This window comes from Bradysia coprophila, unplaced genomic scaffold, assembly GCF_014529535.1.
Source record: "Bradysia coprophila strain Holo2 unplaced genomic scaffold, BU_Bcop_v1 contig_415, whole genome shotgun sequence".
Classification (NCBI taxonomy): domain Eukaryota; kingdom Metazoa; phylum Arthropoda; class Insecta; order Diptera; family Sciaridae; genus Bradysia; species Bradysia coprophila.
Genome location: NW_023503670.1, coordinates 1,343,609 through 1,364,501, shown reverse-complemented (window position 1 = coordinate 1,364,501; position 20,893 = coordinate 1,343,609). Strand labels below are relative to the sequence as shown.

At 34.3% G+C, this 20,893-nt stretch overlaps 3 protein-coding genes across 4 annotated transcripts in view; 1 reads left to right on the top strand and 2 right to left on the bottom strand.

Annotated features, from left to right (window-relative positions):
* The window catches only part of LOC119082321 (unconventional myosin-IXb), an 88,073-nt gene that overhangs the window by 35,446 nt on the left and 31,734 nt on the right, over positions 1-20,893 (top strand). The window lies entirely within an intron of this gene.
* LOC119082325 lies at positions 132-2,167 on the bottom strand. The gene is made up of 4 exons (XM_037191826.1): positions 1,866-2,167; positions 883-1,010; positions 449-814; positions 132-383 (listed from the first exon to the last, which is right to left on the bottom strand). Exons 1-4 carry the CDS (start codon positions 1,960-1,962, stop codon positions 222-224), a joined length of 753 nt encoding a protein of 250 aa, XP_037047721.1. The 5' UTR covers positions 1,963-2,167; the 3' UTR covers positions 132-221.
* On the bottom strand, positions 14,357-19,106 carry LOC119082323. Of its 2 annotated transcripts, none has more exons than XM_037191822.1 (11): positions 18,971-19,106; positions 18,562-18,743; positions 18,415-18,484; positions 18,169-18,344; positions 18,028-18,100; positions 17,783-17,964; positions 17,655-17,724; positions 17,401-17,582; positions 15,171-17,343; positions 14,805-14,879; positions 14,357-14,742 (listed from the first exon to the last, which is right to left on the bottom strand). In XM_037191822.1, the coding sequence occupies exons 2-11, from the start codon at positions 18,715-18,717 to the stop codon at positions 14,573-14,575; spliced, it is 3,327 nt and encodes a 1,108-aa protein (XP_037047717.1). In that variant the 5' UTR covers positions 18,718-18,743; positions 18,971-19,106; the 3' UTR covers positions 14,357-14,572. The 2 variants fall into 2 exon arrangements, with proteins under 2 accessions (XP_037047717.1, XP_037047718.1); XM_037191823.1 differs by having other exon boundaries at positions 17,401-17,583; positions 17,659-17,724.

The window sequence follows — 20,893 nt, the reverse complement described above, 5'->3', positions numbered from 1 at the left end:
TACAAACAAGAAACAAGTATGTTTTTATTTCAAAGGCTCCGAATGTAACTGAGGCAAAGAAAATTACACAAAAGAAGCTATACGTATACACGGCGTCATCTTATATTTAAATTATTAGCAATTCCATCAAATGTTACATCTCAATTCATTGTTGTACCATTTGCAAATAAGTTAGTTTTACAAGAAGATTACACGAAGAAATCATGACCAACAGTCAACACCTATATCACACCTTCAAATTGGTATGGTCTAAGAGTTCGACCAGTGATACCATAAACTGACATATTTGCTACGAAATGTTCGGTGTTCATATCATATGCAACAGCGTTGAATTCTTGTTCGCCAATGAAGGATGTGTTAATCATAGCCATTGCCGTGGGCGACTGAAAATATTAGCTTAGTTTAACTTAAACATTTCGTGTACCGGTTATCGTATCTTTCACTTTACATTAAAGGAGAATCCAACATACGTAATGAAATCAGATCCCGAATATTCAAAAGCTCGACTCGGGAAGCGGCTACTGTTCGTTATGTTGCGACTTTCAAAGTGAAGTAACGAATCTCCTTCTCGACGTCGTCCTACAGCATTTTGGGCGAATGGCTTCTTTTTCGATGAGTCGGTATTTTTCTTGTATACGAAGGTCATGCTCTTCGTCTCATAATCTTTGCGAAGCCAATTGAACTGTGGCAATTCTACGAGTCCGAATCTATAAATTCGTAAAGTGGCAGTGACGTTTAACGCATTTTTTATGTAAATTTGAGCATCAATAAATTTATGATTGCCGGAGGAAGTCACATAACCATCACTTTCCACCTAAAATGTTGTAACTAATTGAATTAAATAATAGTCTACATTGTAGTTGGACAAATTTGTTAACTCACATTTACATCAAACTCTAAAAATGCAATTTCCTTGTATTTAGCACCGAAATACTTGTAGATTATGGTGTAATTTTTCGGAATCTTATTATTATCGTCGATGAAGGTCCTTTCATAGGCGAGTCGAATTGCTTAAAAACAGTATAAAATAATTAATTTTTTCATTCACAAAAGACAATTTAAAATTCTTAAGGGTAAACGTCATCATTAATTAAACTTTCAATTCAACAAAAATGAAAAATCACTTTCATCTGCTAGACTAGTAGTGCTAGTGCGAAAAACAGATAGGTAAGATAGGAAGTAATGTGGGTTTGGCACTCATCTTGACTGGACGTCATTTATCATACATATACTAACTGATGGCCATCATAAAAAACAATTTATAATTCGTCTTATGAGTTCTAATAATTTTGCTCAATGTTTCTATTATTTTGAGATAAGAAATGTTTTCCTCCAGCTCAATTCGCCAGCTGGTCTACAAACACAACACACATAGTAAACAATCCAAAGATCGATACAAGTAGCACACAGTTTATAAGCTCTAGCTAGATTTTAAACGTTATACTTTCCATTTTAAAATGTACCAGTGGTCTAAGAAATTTTACGCCGCCCGGTCTTTAATCGATCCCTCCACTTTCAGTACATTACGTTTACTGGAGTCATTTAATTGCTTTATTTGCACTCAATATTACTGTTAAAGTTATTAGAAGAGACCGAAAAAGAATACAAGTTATAAGTAGAAGGTCGTGAGAGACATTTTTAGAACTATTTTGGATTGTGTTTTTCCGCTTCACTTTTTGTCTGATATGAAACAGAATCTGATGTACTCGTACATCTTTACATCCAGAAACTTATTATGCCTAATACGAATTAATAAAACCGCTTCGATGCAATTGAAGTGGTAAACTACACTGTACTTTCCTTGTTCATTGAAAGGATAAAAAAGTTTTGATACTGCTAAAATTAACTTAAGCTCAGGAACATACCATAATCATAATTATGTCCAACACTGTGTTTACTCGCATCACAAAAAACAAACAAATACACCAAACCAACGACACAATTCGAGATCCAAAATTTCATTATTAGTTTTGCTCATAAAAGTTTTACACACAACGAATTCGCTGAAACGACTCTCACTCGAACACTGAAATTTGTGAAAATAACATATGCTCAGCATGAACAGCTAAACACGTTCGTTGAAGTAATCTCTCTTGACCCTTGGTCAGATAAGACACAATTTGTTTACAGTGAGTAATTATTTCGTACACGGAAAATAATTCTTAGAGTATCCGACGACTAACTGACTGCTCGCAGTCAATTCGGAATCACTTTCTTAAAGTTCCAGTGCTTTCCTTTTTGTTTTAAATATTATATTGTTAGGTTCATTCAGTCCAACTGAATGACGAATGTTATAAAATTACTCAGTATAAATGGAGTGTAACACCTATGAGCGACAACATTTATTTTAGAAGTTGAAACACAAAGGCTGCGCCACTCTTTTCATGGGATACCGTATATGATATACGGTGACTTTTCACGAATCAGTAATGAGTCAAAATCAAAAAATTTAATTCCGTTGAATGCCATACCAGCTCTGGAACACTATGTTCGGGTAGCAGAAAATTATGGCACCGAAATTGTGTGAGGTTTTCGTTGCTTAGTATGATGTCCCAGCTTCGAATGCCACCTAAGCCAGCTCTGGACAACCACTCAAAGCAAAGACACAGTAGACGCGACTGCCCGGATCAGAAGGTTACACGATTTTCTACGAACTCGCACACGATTTTTCGATACCAAAATTTTGTAAAAGGAGTCATTATGTCGATGACATGGCTAAAAAGCATTTGCAGCAATAAACTTGCGTGTGCGAGTTCACCTTTTACGTAGTTTAAAAGTTCGTTCTTTTGGCACCGTGTGCCAGATTATCCGATACCAATTTATCAGAAACTGCCCAGGTCAAAATATTTCTAAAGGCCATCCCCACTGGGGATTCCCCAGAGTCTATAACGAACCTTTTAGAAACGACAAACGACCAACCATATGTTATCAACAAAGACAAATAAATGATGATCTATAGCAAATGTTCTATCATTATAGCAAAGTATATGCTAAGGCAAATGAAGTAAAGGAACATGTTCCAAACACTTAGCGTTACTTTAAACAAAGAAATAATAGATTTTAAGATTTTAACATCTGGCATTTGAAGCGACCCATTCCTAAAAGGTTTTGAAACTAATGGACGGGAGATGTATTGCTAACTGAATCAGTGAAAATTAAATTGTCAAATTAAAAATAACAATTTTAAATAAAAAATTAAAAATAACTAAAAACAGCGTCATCAAGACGGAAATTCCATCAAATTCTATAAAATTTTAATTCATTTTTGCATCCTTAGCAAATAATTTAACGACACGAAATCATGACTCTTTCACTGCGAATGTTAAAGTACCCATAAATTATCAATCGCACTTCCTGAAACAAATTGTTTTCGCAGATACAAATCCTCCTCATGAATTTCGTTCGTTTTGTGGAGTACCCTCACTTACATCAATACATATCTGCAATATATCATGTGCGTTTTTAGTATCCATTTAAACCATCTAAACAGTTAGAAAAAAGTCTAAAAAAAGCCATGGATACCAGTCTGAGAAAACATATTAATGACAAAAATATTGATTTAATGCCATTGAAACAGGAAATAATTGTTCAACGTGAATTGACATGAAGTGTGTATAGCTAAAAACTACCAGCCAGCCGGTGACATTTTCTTTTCTCCTAAAGTTGCCCTATAGGTCTCATGGACTGAAGACATGTCAAGGTATTTGTTTTTTCGTATATATACACAAACACGAGATTGTCGTGATGAGAATGGTGGACTTTACATTACACAAAAACGTAAATGAATATCCAACATAATTTACTGTTCGACAATTATGCTATAGTCCAAGCGTCATTGCGTTGTCAAGAAATTGATAAAAGGTTCATTCTCTCTTGATATACAGCTGAATTTTTGTATAAAATTTTTTTGACAGACAGGCTTGTGTGGTAATCCAACATAACAACGAAAAAAATTTTGAATTTTCATACAAAATTCAAAATTTTAACAGTCAAAAATTATTTTTATAAAAAAAATTCAGCTGTACCACTGCCATTTGAACCTTTAAGTTTTAAGAGTACACCACACACCAATAAAACTTCGATTTTTTGTTTAAAAATACCTGATGAAAGCTGTGATAATTTCCAACATTTCAGGATTTGTTCTACAATTTTTTACAAGAATTATTAAATCTGTGCATTCTTTCGTACTGTTTAATTAAAAATCTTTTACTTCAGTTTCCACCTCATTTATCAGAACACACTAACCAGAGTTCGTGATCATGTCGTTTTTGATGGAAGATTCTTTTGGCATTAAATAAAAAAATGTCAAACAAAAAATGCAGGGAAATTGTGTGTTCAAAATACAGCTCTATCAGTGTGGATGACCCATCTATTGTGCAGTATCGAGAAAAATAATTGTTCGAGTTTTTGGTGGAAGTTCGCTCTTTGAAGCTTTGAAAACTATAGATAGATCGAGACCAATAAATTGGTCTATGGAACTCACCGACTTGCATAAATTGGTCTTAAATTTTTTTTCTTAAATATTTTTCTTGGACTAAAATTTGCTTCTGTTTTGATGTATTGTATAATTATGAAAGTGCATCACATCATCATGCATCAATGCATTTTATACCACGGCAATGCATCAATAAAGTTTACGCTTTAAACAACACATGTGTGCATAACATTTATTCAATACAAAAAAAAAAGCTCAACCGTCAAACATATATAAACGGAGAAATTCCCGAAAATACCAACACATAAAGTTGTACAAACTGCTACAATGTAACTCGAGACAGAACAGTTTAGTAAAAACAAAAAAATTGCTTGTGATAAAATCGAGGACCCTCACTGTGCGATATAATGTTCAGTAATCAAGCTTTTTCTGTTTTGATTGATATGGCCGTGGCATTTAACAAGAAAAAACCAACATTTTTAGAATTAATTTACTCGATGGATCGATCTAAATTTTGTAGTTTGATAAATTGATAATTTATTCATTGAATTTAATGGTAATTCTACAATTACATAAGCATTTATCAAGCGAAAAAAGAAGAAGATCAAGACATGCGCTGACTGAAAGTAAAGTCATCCTCTTGCAAGAAAGTACCATTTCAAAACGGGTATAAAAATCTGTCTTTAATGAAAAACGACGACCAAAAAAAAATATGTCTTTTCTTTATGTGCGCACTTTGCGAGAATGTGATGAGATGCGTTCGTCACGAATGCAGTCTTGTCTTGTGTGTGAATGCTCGTTTTCCGATCAGAGTGCAAATTTTTATTTTGTTGATTGTAAATATACAAGCTAAACGGATATATTAAACTCCGATACCGAATCGATATTTTTGTCATTTTGTTACGCAAAAAAGGAAGATCATTTACATTTTTGTGATGTGTTCTAGTGAATATTTAAGATAACAATCCAAATGATCGGTGATAGAAACCGAATGCTGTTGTGAAATTGATTATTATTTGTGATTGAAGTTTGATCATCATCTGGATGTGTTCTGTTCGAAAGAATTGTGAGTACTTTCTACGTATAAAAGTTGAAATTAATATCGAAATTAAAGAGATTCATCGAACTCATATTAATAATTTGGTGTACAATTGTTTAAATTTGTCCTTGCTACTGAGTTCTTCAATTTAAATATTTCAAAAATCGTTCATTATTTTGTATGGAATCGCTCAAATTCTTGATGCCACATGAATGTTTTCGTACTTGTCAAGTTTCTACTTTTATTAATTGGAAATTTAATAATAAAATTGAACTCTATATGTTTGTCAACACTTACTTTTTCGAACATATTTTCGTTTCCTGCAAAAAAATCCACCGTGATACATAACAAAATAGCTCCAAGCTCATCGGGAATTTGAAATATAAAAAAAGGTTAAAAAATACAAAAAAAAAACACTCTAGGTAAACCTACTGTACGTATTTTCATATCAAACACAATGAAAATAAACTTAAACCTTTCTTTACCGAATATTTATTATCAACATTTTTAGCTATTCATCATTTTCGATAGATGGCTGAACTATCTGAGAGCTTTTCTTTCGTGATCATTAGCTAACTCTATCTTTTTCGTTACTTCCCTTAAAAAGAATTCTTCAAATTGTTGATTCATCCCATTTATCTAGCTCAACTTATCCGAAACCCTGAAGACTAAGTGGCATCCTATTAAAAATCTGATTAAATGACTTTCATTCACGACTACAGTCAATAGTGTGAATTATACCAAACATAAATACGCCGTAATTTATACCACAAGCTCTCTCACAGTGAAAACTATACATCGTGGCGCACATAACAACGAACATTTACAAATAATTACCTTCTATATGTTAAGATGGAGTTTGTATGTTCTCTTTTCAATATTTTTCTTATCCATCCATCCTTAGAACACGGTGCATTTAATGTAATATTGCAGTGTGTTAGTTGAGCCACCGGGAGGTGCGGGAATCGTGGTTTTACAGAAAATGAAAAGCATTTCTCTAAAACAATATATAATTGAGATGAAAAATGTCTTGCAGATTGTTCACATATTTCGAAACATGGTTTCTATTCGAACGAAAACATAACACCACTGCACTCACGAAACGTTTATTCAAAAATGATCACATCAACGTTGATTTTTTAATACAAATCCTAGAAGTTGAAATCAGGTGTGCATTGACTTTTCATACACACGAAATTATTCTGTGAGATCTTTTATTGTAAGTTGCCAACATTGCTTCGAAAAAGTGGAACAAAACAAAACAAATCAAAACAAATCAAAACAAATCAAAACAAATCAAAACAAATCAAAACAAAACAAATCAAAACAAAACATGTTTCGGCCACTTGGCAACAAATTACAAGATCTGTTTTAAGGATTAATATTTGGATTTCGTTAATTATTCTTTTATGGTAGCTTAATTATGATTGGACTTAGAGGTAAACAAAGTGAAACATAAAAATATTGTAAGTATTAGGTCGCGAAACAGCACAAATTAAATTTGTTTTCCGTAGATTTCCCACGGAAAAACAATTTGTTTTTAGCTGTTTCGAAGCAATTTAAATTACAAAATTTAAAATTTTACTTTGTTTACCTCTAAGTTCAATCTCAATGATGCTACCTGGAAAGAGTGATAATCGAAATCCATGTATTAATCTTTAAAACAGATCTTGTAATTTGTTGCCAAGTGGCCGAAACATGATTTGTTTTGTTTTGTTTTATTTTGATTTGTTTCGTTTTGTTTCATTTTTTGAAACAAGCATGGTTTACAAAAAAGTCATAGAACAATTCCATGTAATGTTTGCGCAGTGTACTCTTGCGAACTTAAATGAAAATAAATCAATGTGATTATTTTTGAATGAATAATTGGTATGGTAAGTGCAATATAGTGTACGTTTTTGATTAAAATAGAAATTCTTCTTCGAAAAGATTAATCGAATTGCGAAGACTTTTTTATCTCAAATTATTTTGTTACACAGAAATGCGTTTCATTTCGCTATCAAACCATGATTACCGCACCTCCCCGTTAGCGGCGATATTTGATTTTCATTATTTATGAATTTGATCACATATTGTCCAATTTCATTTTGATTGGATTGAAATATATATGTCTACTAGGGGTGATCGATTTCGCGGGACGCGAAAGAAACCGGTCCACAAAAAAATTTAGTTGCCCATAGAATCCGAAAAACCCATTTTCAGACTTTGGTCCAACAACTTCAGGTAGCAATAAATCGATTACTGAAAATTTGCTAGTAGGGGCACATGGGACCATTCTCGACTTTACGAAAAAAAGCTTTACGATATTTTTCTCCTGTTTTTTATTTTTTCTACTCTATAGAGTCCAATATATAATAATAAAATAAAAAGATAAAAAAAAGTGAAAACCTGACTTTGGCATGTAGCCAAAGTTCGCCGACGTCGATTTTCAGAGAAAATTGGAAGCTTCAATAATTTTAAATTACACTAAAAAATCGGTCGATTTTGTGTTGTGAAAGGTAGTTAGATAAGATTTTGGAATTTTTTGTATTGTAATGTGCCAAAATTTTTAGTAATCGATTTATTGCTACCTGAAGTTGTTCCGGACCAAAGTCTGAAAATGGGTTTTTCGGATTCTATGGGCAACTAGAATTTTTTGTGGACCGGTTTCTTTCGCGCTCGCGAAATCGATCACCCCTACTGTCTACCATTGAACCTAAAATTCTATTTGCGCCACTTACAAGCCAATATGTAGGTGCTGAAAAGTTTACTGATGATCAAAATAATTAAAACAAAATTAAACAATAAATATGGCGTGAGATGACAATGGGTTCAGTCACGTTGAGTGTGCCTAATAGAGCACTTTGCACTGAGTGTGACGATTTTTCACATTATGATGCTGAGTTGTATAATGGTTATTCGTGACATCGAAGGCAAAGTGCCTGCAGGCCGTGCAACAGAGACATGAAATTGAGTGGACGTCCTTCATTGATGATCCCAGATCCCTTAATAAATTTAAAGAATCAAAAACTACACAACGATATAGTGGAACAATACCAATGTACGATGGTTCACGTTTATTTCTACAATTAAATGGTCCCAACGTCTCAAATTGACCAAAAACTAAAAAAACAGCCAAACTTCAAAAAAAATTAAATTAAATTAAACAAAGAACTGAAAGAACCAAAAAAATAACTTCCAATAAAAATGAAAAATGACTAAAAAACTGAAATGAGAGATTCAGAGTTAATCGCTGAGCTATTTTTTTTAAATCGGCTGAATCCTCGGCTTGGGTGTAGATCATTGTAAAAATAGCGGTTTCTTCTCTTAAATAGTGTCAAAACAGTTGTCACAAAGCTAACCTAAAAAAACCACGAAAAGTCTCGTTTTCGTGTGTTTATGGATGGACCTTGGCTACGCCTCGGAAAATTCACACAAAAACTCTATTTTTCAGCTCTTTATCCCTAGTCATGTGACGAGCACATTCTTACCTGTAGCAAGTAACTTTGTCTCCAGGTAATCCCTGGTGAAAATAAAAGTCCTAAAAGATCGAAATACTTAGTCTTATGGTCTCACAGTATACGGAACTTGAGACCGTGAGACTACGTATTTCGAACTTTTGGGACTTTTATTTCCACAGGGGATCTAGAATAGCTGCTACAGCTGCATTTTTTGTATGAGGCGCTGGTGTTCCGTCCTGGATACAATGATCTACATACACAAACATATTCCCTCACATTCTGAACTGGACTCTATTAAAAATGATCTTTAAATTATGACAATCTTTATAGCACTGGTAATGGAGCTGTTAATGTGTTGCTAAAGTGCTAGACTATACAGTGTCAACAGCTAACGTGTGTGTCGTGTTGTCCAAATTTATTTATTTGTTTCAGAATTTTGTACTTGTTATATTATCCATACATAATTCATCCATCCATCCATCCATCACTCCACTCGATCATTATTTTTTTCTTGCGTAATTATTATTGCCCTTCCACACATGGTAAAACCTGTTCTCCCTTCGTGGTGTTTAGTAAGTATTAAACTTTTATTAAAACTAGAAATTTGCAACATTGCCAACACTTTCTAGTTCATTAATGTATTTATTCCCATGATTTTTACCGTGCTCTTTCCTCCAATAAATTCAATAAAATTGTGTTGACATAATAAAATGTGCAGATAAATAATAAATAAAATGAACTTTATAGACTGAGATGTTTGTTGCACATAATAATAACATTTCGTACCGCCACTAAGACTGGTTGGTTGTGTTTGGAGGCTAAGCAATAATCCATTTACACAACACCGTGATGCAGACAGCAGCAAACACTGTTAAAACAAAATAAGAACGGATAAAAAAGACAAAAGTATAATAAAATGATAAATTACGAGACCATAAGAAATATGATGTTGTTTTGAATTTTTGAAAATAAAAATTGTGTTTTTATACATATACGACCCGCGCGCTTGGTCAAAGGTATAACATAAAATGATTGTGGTGTTCGTATACCGTACATAAGCATCGCTGTTTCGATGGCGTATAAGTTTATATCCGCATAATCGTGCCATGGTGTGTGCTTATTTATGAATACTTATGTGAAACCATGGAATACGTTTTTCTTTGAGCCTTTAATGGTCCATTTAAAGAATTTCTCGCTCAATTACAAAGATTTGTCTAAATTGTCTAGAGCTCCGATGCAAACTGTCAACACAATACGGAACCCTTTCAGAAACGGCTAATAATCTGTTCTCGAAAACGACGAAAAAAATTACGATGATCTATGGAAAGTCATAAGAAAAACTGTAAAAACAAATGAAGTAAAAGATTTTGTGTAAAATACTAAGACTTCTTGCGACACTTTTAGCAAAAGAAGTAATAGATTCATTGAGTACACCTCGATACGGTTACCGTTTCTTATGAAGTTACATGAGAGATTTAGAAAAGAAAAATCCTTTTTATCATTTTGTTTCCAGTATGTGCTTAAGAAGGTAGTTTCAAAACTATCTTGTTCCCTGCATACAAGTTCGAATTCTCACATAGATTATCGCGGAATATGAAACATAGATTAAGTTACCCCTACCCACCATTGTATGTGTGTATTCCAATAAATTGTGAAAACCGCTCCACCCTGTCTCTGTTGCGTTTATTTGCATTAAATTTAATTTAAAAATCCATGGCCTAATGTTATTTATACCTTTCTGAATCATGTAAAATTTTCATGTTGAAAATAGTGGGCATTAAACTTCGTGGAACAGGTTCCTTGTGTTGGGTTTGTCTCTGTTTTCGTGTTTATTTGAAAGAGAATTCTCGAATATAAATATATAGCAGCGCGTTATTTATTCCATGCTACAAAAAAGCTTACCGAAGGCAATCAGTTCCATTCGTTACGAAACGTGGTTAGAATTTACTTGCTGCATCGATCCGAGCAGAAGTACAAATCCCAATGAATCTCAAGTCATTTTTGTTATGAATCGTAAGACTATTTGGATATGCCACATATTTTTTCAAACGTGCAATCCAAACAAACAATTAAAGTAAAAGAATTAATTTGCATAACACGAAGAAATTCCACAGTGCATTGCATTTGTCCGATGATTAGATCTATTCTCGTTTATCTGTAAATTTACATAAATATAAGTTGAAGAATCTGACTCTTTGTGATGGTTTTTTTTTATTTTTTTTTTATTATCAAAGTTGTTGTTCGGAATGAAACGTACAGAACGACAAGAGGTTTGATTTGATGCATTTGCATGTTTTTACTTCTTTAATTATTTTGTAAGTGTGCAGTCGCCGCTGGGGATTATATTTGACACGCACAGAGGAACTGATTTTTTTTAAATTTGTGGCCCGTAGAGACTTTGTAAATCTTAGTCTTAGGTACAGCATCAAAAGCATACAGGAAATGTTACTAAATTGGTTCTCTTTAGTTATAGAGAACCTGATACAAAGTTGGTTCTCTTTAATTAGTAATTAGAGAGAACCTGATACAATATTTCGTTCCAACTGACACAGACGGGGTTCGGGAAATAATCACTAAATGCAAGAATAAAATTTTTGAGCTAATACATCAATGTTGAACATGTCTGCGCATGCAATAATAAATTGAAACTGCTGTCTTGGCGTTGTTTATTTAGTAACAAAGAAAAGAAGAGTTTTCTGAATACATTCCTTAAGACATTTTCCATCCAACAACATATTTCGAGTTTCCTTAACCTTTTTTGTTTAAAGTATCGCTTAGTGGTTGATACTAAATCTTATAACTTAATAGTTTTGTCATAATTTTTTTGTTATAAAAGAAAATTCCAGCTACAAATCGTGATATCATTGAGAGATGGCCAGTAATAAAATTAGAAAGATCTCAAAAGCGACGAACCTAAATGTTTTCCCTCGTTTTTTTTTAAATGAAACGTGTTATGCATTAAATTCATGTACGAGAACAAAAGTTACGAAACAACAACAGAAATTGTTCTACCATTGATACAAATAAAGCATTACCACAACTTGACTTTGAAACTGAAATTACCCTAACCACAAATACAGAATGCATACGTCCATAAAGTAGCTATAAAACAACTACGAATTAAATATTGTTTCACCATTCATCCTCTCTAGTTTTGCATTCAAAGAATTACTCTCGTACAACTGGAAAACATAAGATCAAAATTTTGAACTAAAAATAAATTCTTTTTGTCTTTGTTTACTACCATCCATTCGTTATACATAATAACAATAAAGAATCTCCTCCACACCATCCACAACCCATCATCTCTGTGTATATATGGATGCGCCATGTTGATCTATAACAATTAGAGAGAATGACGACGATGATGATGATGATGACGGTATATTCATCATCTAAGTTGTTGTTTAGATTTTTCTTCTGCTAGAGTTCACAATAGAAGACATGAGAAAATAATAAAATCAGAAATATTTGAATAAAAAAAACATTCAGAATCGCCGTTGAAAGAGAAAAGGTAAAAATAATGATAATCATCCATGGAACATTGGTCCGTCGTGTACAAGTGTTGTTTTATATATGCATTGGTATAAGTAAGTTGAATCATGATTCTTGCGAAGCTGAGGACATTTGTACGTGTAATGTTCAAACGAATTCGAATATAAGAGGCATAATCTTTCAGATTCATATACGTCCATGTGTTAAGGTGTAAGTCGTGAAGTACCTATATATCGACAAGAGTATCGTGTGGTACCTAAAATATAAGACAACTGCATTTAATACAACAAGAAAAATATTATTCAACCGCGCTGTGGTGCTGAACTGTTGAATGTCATGAGAGACTGAAAGAGTAAAAGAGCTCAACGGTTTTCTTTTATATTTTACCTGTAATATTACCTGAATGGCCTCCGACCACTTTGAAATGCTTATTTGATGTTGTTGATCGTTCGTACCATTCAGTTGAGAGAACGATTTTAACAAAGAAACACTTTGCAAGCGTATGCACGTCGTGGTCGTCGTTGTTGTTGTTTTTGTTATCGAATTTATTTATTTGGAATTGCGTTTATGATGATTAAGATAATGGTAACACAAGATCAATTAATCTAAAGTGCCAATTCAACGAAATTTCGTGGAACTGAGCGTGTTATTCATGATATAAAAAATTGTCTGTGTTGTTTACGATCTTACCTAAGACCTATCATCAAGTGAATTGTATGTCTGGTTGTTGTTCGTCGTCGTTGTTGTTGTTTTTTTTTAGAGAAAACTTTGAAATTGTTTTGTGGTTGTGCATAATGGCGGATTGAAAATTTATTTTTTACAAAAATAAACATCGCCTTTGCCATACATATAATATAAATCCAAGTGAACAATAATGCTGCATTCATGATTGTATATAAAAGATAAGAACGGTGTGTGGAGCGCGCGCAACATTTTCAATTATTTATTGGTTAACGTTGAAACACAATGGCCACACTGGGCCTTTCTAAAGTGTTCATATTGGACAAGTATTTTACTGAATTACAAAAGTTCTGGGAAACGGAGAAAAAGCTTCAGGGTAAGCGCATAATACCACACATTGGACATGATTTTAATTGGATATATACATTATGCTTTGTCTCTACACCGAAGACAGAGAAAACTGAACAACGAGTCTTTATAAACATAGACATGAACGACATTAATGTAATTTTGAGCTTGGGTGTATCGTGTACTGTTTCTATTATTTCTCAGAATAATTTTTAATCCCGTCGCTCTACCTGCCGCTTTACGGCTTTACGGAACGAACAAGAATAATATTAAATGCACGCGCGGTCATGGTTGAACTGATTTTCAAATCATTTCGCGCAATATGTTTTTTTTCGTTATTTTGTTTTGTTTATTCATCACACATTAAGCATATACAATACACATACCGCAAATTACCGCATGCCTACAAATCTGCTTCAGTTTTTTTTTGCTCCTTCTTTGCATCGATTATAGAGACTCTTCCTTCTTGGTCTTTTGCGATTCGATGGCACATACAAGAAATTTAGCTTTCGTGTTCGTTCAAGTTACATTTTGTCTGTTAATCATGAACGTTTGTGGTGGACTGTTGTTCGTTTATGAAAGAGGAATTCCGAAAATTCATGGATTGCAGACTGGAGTCTTTTTTTTTCAAATAATTTTGGCCTTGCATTTTGATTGCTATTTGGTGTGTCTGGATTTTATTGTAGAACGTCTGTTAAATGGAACGGGATGCACGAAAAATATCTTAGATTTTTTTATTTTGCTTTGTTGTTCGAGATGACTTTGTCCAATATTACAGTGAAGTAGGGCTGCATGTGGGACATCAACATTCAATGTATTAATCGAGCGATGTGTGTTTTGTTGAACAGGGTAGATTGGACAAGTTGCAGAGTTATGAGTTGTAGATTTTGAGAGTCTTTCCGTTTCAAGTAAATGTAATTGATAGATTGATTGTCCATTTATTCAAAGGATCACATATAGTACACAATGATTTTGTAAATAAAATTCTATACAAAAAATAAATCATATTTCTATCGATACAAAGTTTCATTTAAAATTCGAATATCCCAAACATTACAAAATCGTCTCATCGTAACGGATAGAAATATCGGTTTTTATCTTAACAAAAAAAAATTCCGAACAAAATATTTTCCTTCAAAAATAAGCTCGATGTGTAGATCTTATCGGAAATTTACACACAGGACATTGGCGTGACATTTTCTTGTAATTATCAATGCAGTCGGTGCAAATGCAAAGATGACCACAATTTAGCAAAATTATATCGCAGGGCTTCTCCTGGCATAACACGCATTTCGGAACTGTTCCTGGAACGGAAAATGTTCGATTTATTTTCGTAAATTTTGTCGATCAGCTGAGTTTGACTTACGTTCTTGGGCGATTCGATCATTGTTGTTGATGACACCAACGAAGGATGTGAATTGTTTTTTACTCTTGGCCTTACCTAGAAATAAAGTCAAGATCAATAGGATGCCAATAAGTTAGTTATTGCGGTTGGAAAGCTTGAAGTGATTTTGTGAGATTTTTTTAGAAGGTTCGGTCGGAGACATTGTTCCGTATTATTTCAGACTATACAAATTCACTGATTGATTGTAAATCTCAATATTGTGATGTTAATACTTGTGGTTTTTCCACCGAAACTTCCATCAATATTTTATCATTCAAAGCATAATTCTCAAAACTCTTTAAAATAGTTGTGCTTTAGGAATGGGAACTTTAGAATAATTTTTTTTACCTCTTTTTTTACCCATCAAATTCGTTCGACTCGATGTTCGCGACATTTGCTGACAACTTGACACCTTGAGTTCCGTTTCTGCTTCGTTAAGTGTCTGGTTCGGCGAGGTTGGAGGGCTTCGTGTTTTGTCGGATCCAGTTTCTTCAGAAATGATGTGGTTCGCTGGCACTGGAGCGTCAGTCGTAAGATCTGTTGTAGATTCGGCAAGTGTGAGATTTGCTAACTTTGTAAGGGAAGTTGACATGCTGTGCTCCGTTATTGATTTTCCAAGTGTCTGGTTCGATGACCTTTGCGATGACCACTTAGAACAAGTCCTTAGATCTGTTAAAGATTCGGAAAAGATTTTGTCCGTAAACACTGGAGAGCCAGTTGACATTTTGGGTTCCGTTATTGCTTCGTTAAGTGCCTGTTTCGATGACTCTTTATAACAAGTCCTTAGATCTGTTAAAGATTCGGAAAAGATTTTGTCCGTAAACACTGGAGGGCCAGTTGACATTTTGTGTGCCATTAATGCTTCGTCCCAGAAACTTTGGTTCGATGAGATTTGGTCCGTAAACACTGGATAGCCAGTTGACATTTGGGGTTCCGTTATTGCTTTGTTAAGTGCCTGGTTCAATGACACTTCCGAACAAGTCCTTAGATCTGTTAAAGATTCGGAGAAGATTTTGTCCGTAAACACTGGAGGGCCAGTTGACATTTTGTGTGCCATTAATGCTTCGTCCCAGAAACTTTGGTGCGATGAGATTTGGTCCGTAAACACTGGAGAGCAAGTTGACATTTGGGGTTTCGTTATTGCTTTGTTAAGTGACTGGTTCAATGACACTTCCGAACATGTCCTTAGATCAGTTAAAGATTCGGAGAAGATTTTGTCCGTAGACACTGGAGGGCCAGTTGACATTTTGTGTGCCATTAATGCTTCGTACCAGAAACTTTGGTTCGATGAGATTTGGTCCGTAAACACTGGAGAGCCAGTTGACATTTTGGGTTCCGTTATTGCTTCGTTAAGTGCCTGGTTCAATGACACTTCCGAACAAGTCCTTAGATCAGTTAAAGATTCGGAGAAGAGTTTGTCCGTAAACACTGGAGGGCCAGTTGACATTTTGTGTGCCATTAATGCTTCGTACCAGAAACTTTGGTTCGATGAGATTTGGTCCGTAAACACTGGAGAGTCAGTTGACATTTTGGGTTCCGTTATTGCTTTGTTAAGTGCCTGGTTCAATGACACTTCCGAACAAATCCTTAGATCTGTTAAAGATTCGGAAAATATTTTGTCCGTAAACACTGGAGAGCCAGTTGACATTTTGGGTCCCGTTATTGGTTCGTACCTCGATGCTGAAGATCCGGAAAAGATTTGGTCCGTGAACACTGGAGAGCCAGTTGACATTTTGGGTTCCGTTATTGTTTCGTTAAGTGCCTGGTTCAATGACACTTCCGAACAAGTCCTTAGATCAGTTAAAGATTCGGAAAAGATTTTGTCCGTAAACACTGGAGGGCCAGTTGACATTTTGTGTGCCATTAATGCTTCGTACCATAAACTTCGGTTCGATGAGATTTGGTCGGTAAACACTGGAGAGTCAGTTGACATTTTGGGTTCTGTTATTGCTTTGTTAAGTGCCTGGTTTAATGACACTTCCGAACAAGTCCTTAGATCAGTTAAAGATTCGGAAAAGATTTTGTCCGTAAACACTGGAGAGCCAGTTGACATTTTGGGTCCCGTTATTGGTTCGTACCAAGAACATAGGTTCGATGCTGAAGATTCGGAAAAGATTTGGTCCGTGAACACTTGAGTGCCAGTTGACATTTTGGGATCCGTTATTGCTTCGTCAAGTGCCTGGTTCGCTGACATTGGAGAACCAGTTGACATGTTAAGACTTGTGGTTGATTCGTAAAGTATCTTTTTCGCTGACATTGGAGAGCTAGCTGTAAATTCCATTGTAGCTTCGTGGAGTATCTGGGCGTATGATTTTAGTGATCCATTTGGCTTGCCGGCCTCCGATATTCCATCGTAAAGTTTGTGATTCGCTGGCGTTTGGGAGCTCGCTGTAAATTTTCTTGTAGCTTCGTCCTCTGATATTAGACAGTCATTTGGGTCGGTTATTGTTTTGTTAAATACTGGCGGTTGAGGACAAGCCATCAGTTCTTTTACAGCTTCATAAAATTTCTGGTTCACGGGCTAAAAATGTTCGTAATAACATTAGAAATAAATTGCAGCTGAATTGAAAAAGATTACATTTCGGTTCATATGCTGAGTAAATCGGACCATCAAGTGATTCGAATGCCATCCTTTTAATTGACAACTCAAACACAAATCAATCTCACATTCCAGGCATTCGTAATGGTAGCCTCGTATTGATTCTTCACAAATTTCACAAGCCACTTTCCTATTCCAACTATCGCAGTAGGCACTTCTCGCTGTGAAAAATTATTTTTTTTTTCGTGATGAGTGGCTTAGCTCTAAGATCGATGCATGATCATTCAATGTACCTCTGTAACTTTGTTGATTAGTCGACATCCTTAATCGGACAGTTTCGTCAAAAATCTGTTTTTGCTTTGACTGCGAATAGGAATTGATTAAGTGTGTTGGTTTTCGATAATATTACAGAATAGCCTACCCTAAGTTGCGTATCGCCGACACGAACGAGTAAATGTCCTAAGTGAATGTTATTAGGCTCACAGGATGAGCACAGATCATACTCTCGGCAATCAATGCATTTGTAACGACGTCCAATCAGATCGCAGTGACAAGCATTACATTTAATACCTTCATGAATAACCTGAATTATTGGTGGCGGTTCTAGAAAGAAATTCACTTGATATTTACTAACAGAATTGGAGTCCATTTAGTATTTGGATTTACTTGCAGGGACGACTTGATTTCGCTTATTCCTTCTAATATGTAAAATGTCTATCCAAAACTCGTGGTTTACTCTCTGGAAACGGAAAATTCATTAAAACGGAGATCCAACACTATATCCAAATTTAATATCGAATTCCTTACGTTCATGCTCAATGGATCGGCGAATCGAAAAAGCAAATGATTGCTACCGGTAACGCACTTATGGTTATTCCTCTCACATCGACGACAAGCGTTAAATGTACAGTCACAGCATTTATAAAGAAAACCGTCAACAGGACTACACTTACAGCCGTTACATTGTTCTTCATCGTGGAGCCCTAGAAGGGAATAAGTCAATCGTTCATTGGCTCATCCATTAATTGTCTTCACTTTGAAATAACTTTTTACCTTGAATTACAAACGGTTTACTTATTGGCTTTTGGTTTAAAATATGGCTCAAGAATACGTTCTCAGTTTGCTGTGTAAAATTACCAACCAAAAAAGATTATTTTAAAGTCATCATTGAAATGATTCTAATTTGCGAGGAAAACATACTGTAATTGGGTGTGTGAAGCGTATTAGGATATGCCCTGAATGATAATCCAATTCGCATGATTGACACAGATCGAAATCATCACATTCGATGCACTTGTATCGCCGTCCCTTAATGGTTTTGTTGCACTTTTTACAGTAAACGCCCGGATGTTCCATTTCAGTTCAGCTGTGTAGCCGGAGTCCTGTTTTAACGGAATGTTTGTTGAAATTGAATGTTAAAAGATTCACGTTCGAAAAGTTTGGAAAGGTTTTGGAATCAAAATCCAACGCAGGTTTTAGAAACCGACACAAAAGAAAGTCATGCGAACGTGCTTTTGCAAAAATGGCAGTTTTGGTTTGATAAAGATAAAATAAGACAGATAAATAAATCTGCAGACTCAAATAAATGTAATTTCAATTTAGCAATCACCTGTGTCCTTTTAGTTGTCTGAGGGGATATTTATAGAAACAGAAACAACGTTACACAAAAATCTAGTTCCTTGAGACACTTTCAACGACACTTTTTGCGGTTATTCACTTGTATCTGTATCACCTTCGAAACAACCTATATCTATAACAAAAACACATACAAAATTACAAATATTTGAAAATTGTTGGTCCGACCTATTATACGTGACAAGAAAGGTTTTTTCTTGATAACAGCCGCAAAAGATTTCTTAGAGAACTTTAGGAAGTTGCAAGGAAGAGGTTCTAAACATTCAGTAATGGATTAAATTTAAAAGGATTTTCTTCAATCAACTGACAATCTGATAATTGAAGATCGTTGCTGTGAAATACAAACTCAGTACAACGTTATCTTAACCAATACTAATAAAAGTTTAACATTTAAAATTCAAAGAATAAGAACAATAGCCAACGAGTCAATTACCATCAAATCAAACACAAAATTCTTTTTTTTCTTTCTTGAAACTCACAAATTCAAATCATGATGGTTTTGTGAGACGGAAGATTTGTGTCATATCATCGCTATTCACACTTGCCTATTTGGATTAGAATATAATGCGAGAGGCAAAGCTCTGGCTTCGAAGCACCACTTTTTCTGAACAATTCATTTTGGACGGTGACGGAAAAAACAGAATGTCTCGTTTTTCTGATGGTTAAATATTAGTTGGGAGTACAGTTAAGTCCATTTACTGCATTAAATTGCTTTTTTTTGTCCATTAAAAGTTTAAGCGAAGATCAGTAAATAAGTTTTTATTGAACAAATAAATGGGTTGTTTGTGGCAATTTGGTTCTCGGTTCTTTTTTCCTTTGGCAATTTTTTTTTTATTGCTTGATCATTAAAAGTAAGCATATAAAAATCGAGAAATTTATCGATATTTAATTAAACGAACCGAAATTGAACCATGAAGCTTCATGTTATTGGATCTAATATATAAAATTGCTTATGGATCAATGTCAATGAACTGAATGAAATAATAATATCGAGTGTCTGTAGTCCATGCACCGAAGCACACATATCATCTGTGCAATGAACAACAATTATCATCACTTTACATACATAGTCCGAATTGAGCGTAGCTATTTCAAATATTTGTACTTCAAACCATGTTCATAATAATTACAGATTTTTTTACTCAATCATTTCAATTATTTATGGTTATGTTGGCTCAACGACCCACAGCTTATAGTTTTATGGTAAATTTAAGAGTAAAAAAATATTTATTTTTTTCGAGAAAAAAAACCACCAAACTTGTTTTCTCATCATCATCAGCATAGTATCATCATTTCGATCAAATATTAAAATTTCGAAAGCATTTTTTCTCGTTAAGTTCAAGGTCAATGAATTAATTATTTTAACCAAATACAAGTTGTTTATAAAAACTTTTTTTTTTAATTCTTAATGAGCGATCGCAGGTCTTACGAGATCACTTCGTTTGAATTAATTTCATCAAAGTGATGATGATAATACTGTTTAAGGAAGTGGATTCTGAAAGCATAAATATTTCCTATTAAACAGGAGAGTTTCCAATTTAGAATGTTAAACTTTAGGTCCAGTAATCAGTAGAGTCAAATACTAAGAGTTAATTTTAACAGATCACGGCGACACGTTTGACGTTCATATACAGTTAAAAAATACCTCGCCTCTTTGAAGTGAAAATAATTTTTCATCCGCGCAGTGGAAATAACCTTATTTTCTCCACTCAAATGCGGTTAGAAGATAGCGTTTTGTTGACCTACTCTCTCATGACCGTTCAGGTGAGAAAGTTTCTATTGGACGCAACTTGTTTCTACCATGGAGTGAACAATAGTTTTTACATGCTATATGCGTCGAAAACCGTACTTTTCATTTTTCAAGCACTACTTCCGACGCCCTCAGCATTTAAAATCC

Excerpts from the sequence above, each read along its gene's own strand:
- LOC119082325 (XM_037191826.1), bottom strand. The coding sequence starts at position 1,962 with ATGAAATTTTGGATCTCGAATTGTGTCGTTGGTTTGGTGTATTTGTTT. Across the intron at positions 815-882 it reads TTTTAGAGTTTGATGTAAAT|GTGGAAAGTGATGGTTATGT; the intron begins GTGAGTTAACAA and ends ACAACATTTTAG. Across the intron at positions 384-448 it reads ATGTTGGATTCTCCTTTAAT|TCGCCCACGGCAATGGCTAT; the intron begins GTAAAGTGAAAG and ends TAATATTTTCAG.
- LOC119082323 (XM_037191822.1), bottom strand. The coding sequence starts at position 18,717 with ATGGAACATCCGGGCGTTTACTGTAAAAAGTGCAACAAAACCATTAAG. Across the intron at positions 18,345-18,414 it reads TAAACCGTTTGTAATTCAAG|GGCTCCACGATGAAGAACAA; the intron begins GTAAAAAGTTAT and ends ATTCCCTTCTAG. Across the intron at positions 14,880-15,170 it reads TTTGATGGGTAAAAAAAGAG|GTAAGGCCAAGAGTAAAAAA; the intron begins GTAAAAAAAATT and ends CTTTATTTCTAG.